General features: G+C 34.5%; 1 protein-coding gene across 1 annotated transcript; it reads right to left on the reverse strand.

The window, feature by feature from the left end:
• Nucleotides 1–2,561: 2,561 nt before the first annotated feature.
• LOAG_16394 (pao retrotransposon peptidase) lies at nucleotides 2,562–6,112 on the reverse strand (the record flags this gene model as incomplete). The annotated part of the gene is made up of 6 exons (XM_020449046.1): nucleotides 2,562–3,472; nucleotides 3,685–3,883; nucleotides 3,916–4,110; nucleotides 4,247–4,437; nucleotides 4,629–5,274; nucleotides 5,348–6,112. 6 exons carry the CDS (start codon nucleotides 6,110–6,112, stop codon nucleotides 2,562–2,564), a joined length of 2,907 nt encoding a protein of 968 aa, XP_020307501.1.
• Nucleotides 6,113–6,822: the final 710 nt, after the last annotated feature.

The following is a 6,822-nucleotide window of genomic DNA, read 5'->3' on the forward strand; positions in this document are numbered from 1 at the left end:
TGAAAAATTATTCTTTCCTTTTATCGAGTCGTTTAGATTTAGAAGGTTTAGCCTTGAGTTAGGATCAAGCAGAACTTTAATTAAAGGCTTACCTTGTGAAGACGTCGAATATACGTTATGAGGACACAGTAAAATTTACCGCTTTATTGATATAATACAGAGTTGATCAGCAGGATTATTGAAGAATAACGAGTAGGAAATCGCTTGACCGTGAGTCAAAAGCTGTTGTAAGTAAGAATACTATGGAAGAGCACTAGTCCAGGAAAACCTTTTTACAAAAGGGTTATATGGATAAAGAAGTAGGAGTGGTTTACATAAAACGTTAAAAAAGGGGTATTCATTTAGATACAAAGAAAACTGTAAAGATGTGTATTTTCGTTAGACAAAGATAACAAAGAAACGTATGGGAGATAATTTTGAAGAATGTAATTTGGTGAATAATGCAGTGATGAATCATTAGAAATATTCTAAGCATTTAATGTATAAATTCTTTCGGTTTTTCCGACACTATTTTCATAGGAATGGATTCCATATGTTTTGGATTTTTGTCATACAGGAAATGAAAAATGAAGCTAATTAACTTTATTTTCAGTTCCACAACAATTATCATAATTAAAATTACGGAACTAAATGCAACAATAGTGATGAGTTTCCAATGAGCTATTATGTATGCTAGTTCTTCTTCTATTGTTTCAGTAGTCTTCTCAAATTATACTGTCAGTTGTTCAATTAACTCTTCTCCTTGTTGATCTAATTCTATCCAGAGAGACTCTGTTCTTGGTAGATTAGTCTTTAAGTTGATACTTTCGTGTCTTTGAGCTAATATTTCTAATTCTGCATTAATTCTTTCAATTTCGAATTTGCTAACTATACCTGCTCGGAATTCGACTTTTTTCCATTCAGACTTATTAACATTACGAGGTGCTATTAATAACTTATCAACTCTTTTGACTATAACATCACTTCTTTGTAGTAGTAATCTGGCTGCTAACGTTGAATTACTAGTCGATAACCACTCAATTAAAAGTAATAAGTTATTTCTATTTTTACAACTTCGTCGTTGCGTTTCAACTAGTTGTTGCTTAAATTGCAAATTTACAATATCAAAAATATATTGAAATTTAATATTCGCTGGATCAAATTTACTTGATTTATTTTCTTCTTCGTCGTTTATTTCTTTCATAATTAACTGATCCTTGGAATCTGAGTTCATTGCACTTTTTGTTTGCCATTTATCGACTCCTTCATCGATGATTATATCTCCATTCATGAGATAAGGTTTGGAAAATTTGCAAGTCGTGTCCTGTATCTTCTCAATTTTCTTAAAGATGAATGATGCTTGTAATTCCTCTATAATAACATGCCTTTCGTATAATTGGGCATTATATTTCCCAATTCTTTTATGCATCTATTTATTGCTTGGGTATTCCACAATACGATGCTTGTCTTTAAGACACATTTACCACTTTGTATACTGCAATGATTGGTATCATCAAAATCTGATAGTAATCCCTTACTATCATAGAGGAGAAGTGTTCCTCTTTCTAGTATGAAATTAGTGGTTGATTGACATCAGATTCCTAATCAACTGTATGAGTATTGTATATTGTTGTTCGTTGTCCATTTATTTTGCTCAGCCTCTTTTAACGCTGATCCATTTAATTCCTTCTGATTGTTTAAAATTGTGCATAAATGAGAAGATATAGCAGAAATGGTGGTTTCGTCTGAAATTACTGACAAGGATAGTCTTAAAAAGGCCTTAGTACACACTGTTCGAGTAATATTGCTACATTTGATTGCAGGTATGCGAACATGAGTTTGAGTATAGACTGTCACTTGGGCCAATGTGACCTTTTGTTGAGTAATTTCGTTGCAATTCCATTTTTGTGGTATATTAAAAGGAGTACCTGATATCCATTCACAATTTTGCTGTGATGTTTGTCTTAACAGCGGTTATGAGAATCAGCGTTATTAAAAATAAACAATTCGTTATTGACTTAGAAATTGGTCGGGTTCCATCTCGTACTTGTGTGGCCGTTCTGGTTCTTCTAGCAATCGGTTCCTCCGGTTCTGAATTTTGAATTGAGGTTCCTGGAGTTGGTTGTCGTTAACTAGTTCCGTTGTCGTTAACTTCTAGAGGGTATAACATATTCACTGGCCTATTAAGAAGTTTTCCATGCGGCAATTCTATTATAGCATTTTTTACTTCTCCATCTTGCTCTTTTTTAATTTCCTTTATTCTTCCCAATTTCCACATACCTCGGGGAATTTCAGGTTCATTAACTAATACGATTTCTAGCTCCGCAGGTTCTCTTGCATTAACTAATCTTGGAGAGATGTGATTTCTCTGGTTTCGTTCCTTTAAACTATTTAGATATGCTCTTCTCCATAGCTTCCAAAATTGATCTAACGCCTCATTTGTACTTGACCAATATTTAATTAATTTCTCTTGAGTACTCATTCTATAAGGGGTGTACTCGTCTTGATCCTCTTCATTAAAAATTTGAGTTACTAGAGAGGCGTTTGGTGAAATAAAATCAATTGGTCGTATGACCACGTAGTCATCGAAGCTTACATATGTTAGTGGTCGGGTATTCAGTATACCCTCTATTTCCACCATCGATTCGATTTTGTATAAATTTTAGTAAAAGTCGTGAACGGTTTTTTATCCATTGGAGTGCACATCGAGAGTCTGACCATAATGTTACTCTTACATCTTCAATTTCTAATTGTTTAATAATAAATTTGGTTGCTCGCACTCCAATTAAAATGGCTAACAATTCTAGTTTAGGTATTGTTATACCTTTCACAGGAGCTACTCGAGATTTCGCAAAAATCAAAAATGTGTTTATACCTTGTTTTGCATAAACTGCTGCAGCATATGCCGTAGTAGATGCATCGGTAAACACATGAATTTCTAATTGTTGTAAACATTCAGGATCTATCACCATACGTGGAATTTCTTCAACTTTTGTTGACCAACGACTTGTAAAAATTTCCCATGTCTCAATGTCGTCATTCTCCAATAATTGGTCCCAGGATACTTTCCTTTTCCAAAGAGTTTGTAGGAATAGTTTGAATAGTAACATCGATGGAATTAAGAACCCCAAAGGGTCATATTGAGAAGCGATCAATTGTAAGATTGTCCTCTTTGTTGGCGTTTGGTTACTCCATGGCTTTAAAACTATTCCAATAGAATCAATGACTGGATTCCAATTGATACCAAGAATTTCTTTTGTTTGACTTACTTCTACTCGGTCGTTTTCAGGAATAAGCTCATTGAAATCATTGTCATTTGAAAAGAATTCCCGTATATCCATTGAAGCATTTTTGAAGATATCTTTCATTTCTTTAATTTTGAATGCTTCTTCCGTTCCACTTACAGATAATATAACATTATCGACATAGAGGTTCTTCTTAATTTCTAGAGCGGTTTTGCTTCCGTAAGTTTCTAAATGATAGTTGAGTGTAGCTGAAAGTAAAAAGGGAGACGCTATTACGCCAAATGGAACCCTTTGGAACCGATAACTTACTAAATTTTCCTTGGTGATTTCTCCTTGAATATCCTTTAGCCATAAAAAACGAGTGCAGTTCTCTCGGACGGATGTAATTCCAATTGCAAAAAGCCCTTTTCTATATCTGCTATTATAACATTTTTCATCATTCTGAAGCGAAGCAAAACACCTGCTAGGTCAGGTAATGTAGTGGGACCGCGATATAACACATTATTCAGATTTTTTTCTCCCTTAATATGGGCTGAAGCATCATAGACAATTCGCAATTTTGTAGTTGCTTTCCGTGGGGTTAATACTTCACGATGAGGTAAATAATGTATAATACCTTCTTGGTCCATATTTGTTGTCACTTTCTCAATAATATTAGACTGTAATTGCGCTTTGATTATCTCGTTATTACTTTCGAGCATGGTTGGTTGGCTTGGAGTCGTTTGATTAGCATCTTTAAACGTCCATAACGAAGACCATAATTATGTTGTAAGTTAACTTTCGAATCTTTCCATGGCCAACAAACTTGATACCTACTGTTTTTCTTAGTAATACCATTTTTAAATTGTTCCAATGCCTTCTCATCATCTTGGTTGTTCTTCGATCCCTATTACCTCCAATTGCCAAAACTGATCTATGTCTGGATTAGTAATAACAGTGGTTACGTTAATGGAATTAATATTAAAACTACCAGATTTAAAAGTCATATTAGTATATCCATAACCTATTATTATCGATCCTACGTTGGTGTGAAGTAAATAAAATCCTGATGACATACGGTGGAATTTGTACGGTTGCATAAATTCGAAGAAATAATCAGCTCCGATTATAATGTCGGGCCGTCTCCAATATCCTTCCGATTCATCTAACTGTTTCTGACGTATTATACAATTTATGTCATAAGACGTTGGATTAATAATTTGTAGTTTATCTGCTAAATATTCTAATACATAAGCGTTTATATTTATGATTTTAGATTCTAAAGCTCTTATTCCTATTTTTACCTTATCAGTTTAGTAGAGTTTGGGAAATTGGTGCCGAAAGAAAAGAGTTTTAATTCTTCCTTCATAGTTTCGGTTAGACTTAAACGGTTGGCTAACTTCTTTGATATAAATGATTGGGAACCTGAATCAAATAATACTAGAGCTTCTTCCTGAATTTCCAGTTGAGTTGGATTAACTGCTTCAATTTCTTTACATATTAATAAAACCTTCTTGCCTTGGTGGTTGATTGGCTGATTTAGTGAATTTATGATGATTGTTGAATTTGTTTCTTCATTGTTGGAACCATTATTGAGAGAGCCATATTTTTTGTAGCACAACGCCGTATTGTGTTGGCCTTTGCAGTGGAAGCATGTACGCTTCCTTTGTTTGCAATCACTTGTTGCATGCACCGTACGGAAACAATTAGTGCATGCCTTGAGCTCCGTCAGGCGTTCAAACTGATGTGTAGCCGTAAGGCAATTTGAGCATTCACTATCCCAATGATTTTTGTTATAAAATATGCAAGGCCTTCTTTCCTTGCTAAACTTCGTCTTATTACTTGGCTGAAGGTGTTTTGCATCATTTAATTTGAATTGTTTTGTTATGGATAAGGCGGAGGTTCCTCTCCCCTTTTGAAAATGAATTACTCTTTTTGGACTTGGTTCTTGCTGAGTTTTTTGGTTTCTATTTACCTCTTCGTTTCTCTGAATTAATGTCATTAGAAATTGTAATCTATTTACCGTCCAGGTTTCCCTTTCTGTTTTCATCTGACAGACTTTGTCCAGAATCTATGGTGGGAGTCTGCTTTCGATCGTTACTTCAATACTGGAATGTTCCAGATTCTCGCCTAATGCTTCTAACTGTTGAAGGATTTTTTCCATCGCTTCGACTCGATTCTTTGTCGTTCCGTTGAATGGAATGGAATTCGTTATATAACGATTTCTTTATAGTAGCAGGATTACCATATTTGTCGATTAAAACCTGTCTTATTAATTGATAATTCTCTGGAGCTATATCAAACCCTCTTATAGCCTCCAGTGATTCTCCTTTTAAACATGAAATCAAATAAGTAAGCTTTTGAATGTTTGGAATTTCCTGAAGATGTATAGCTGCATTAAAGCTATTCCAAAATTCTCGCCACAACTTTGGATCCCCACTAAAAGTTGGTAGTGGTAACTGTGGTAAATTTATTATTGAATGATAGGCGGGTGAGGGTTTCTCTATCTCTTTTCCTTTAGTAACTATCAACTTTTCTTGTTGAAGGGCTAATTCCAAATCATCATAATATGAGTTTAAGGTAATAATAGTTTCCTTAATCATGTGTAAAATACCTTGCTTATCGTTGAACATTTCCTCATACTTTTGTTCTTCCTCTTTCTTTGCTGTTTTCATAGCTTGTTGTATGAGATCCAACCATTTTTGGTTGATCATTTCCAATGTACCAACATATATGTCGAATCGCTTAACTTTATCCTTGACGATCCGTTTTTTAATTTCATATTGTTGTTTCTGATCTTGCGGCTGGTTTCGATCTGGTAGTGATAGATCAAGTTTCTTAATTTCTTCCAGAAGTTCGATTACTCTGTCAATTGTTGGTTGTGCTGATTTGTTGAGAGAGGTCGACATTTCTTATCTCACCTTGGGCACCAAATAAGAATTTTATCGTGAAAGTTTCGTTGATGGGTAATCCGTAGGATTGATTATGTGTGTAGGGCGTACTGGTTAGAAGAAGGTTTATTGAACAAGTGAGATATACAGAATCGAAACACAAAATCTTTGATAGGCTTATATGCGTTAAGAAGTGGGAGGTGGTGATATTAAACACCGGAAACTGTTAAAAGCCAAATTACATAACATGCACATCGCAACAGGATCCAATGAGGAGATTAGAAGTGAATTGGGAGATTATAAGCATTATAGTATTATAAGCAGAATTATTTCCTGTACGAGAGGAAATGTAAGAAAAGAGCTTAGATAAAAAACCAGAAAGAACTTAGAAATTCAATGGGGAATAAATCTAAGGAATGTAAATTTAAACAAATATGGGAGATAAATGGTAAACCATGAATCATGAGAAACATTCCTAATTTTATTTGTATAAAATTTATTTTAGGTTTTCGCGACAAGACATGCAAGAAATTCTCGGCTGACAAATCTTCTGCCATTTCAAGATATATTGCTCTAGTAGTAATGGATGTAAAAAGAGCGATCCATCTCTTTCTACGCCGGTGTTAGATTTGATTGAAAGAGGACCCAAGTAATCTAAACCCACTTTTTCGAATGTTCTCGATCGTTTCACTCTAGTATCCGGCAGGTTTGGCATTGGTGGTAACTTG

Source organism: Loa loa (assembly GCF_000183805.2).
Source record: "Loa loa unplaced genomic scaffold supercont3.2, whole genome shotgun sequence".
NCBI lineage: Eukaryota > Metazoa > Nematoda > Chromadorea > Rhabditida > Onchocercidae > Loa > Loa loa.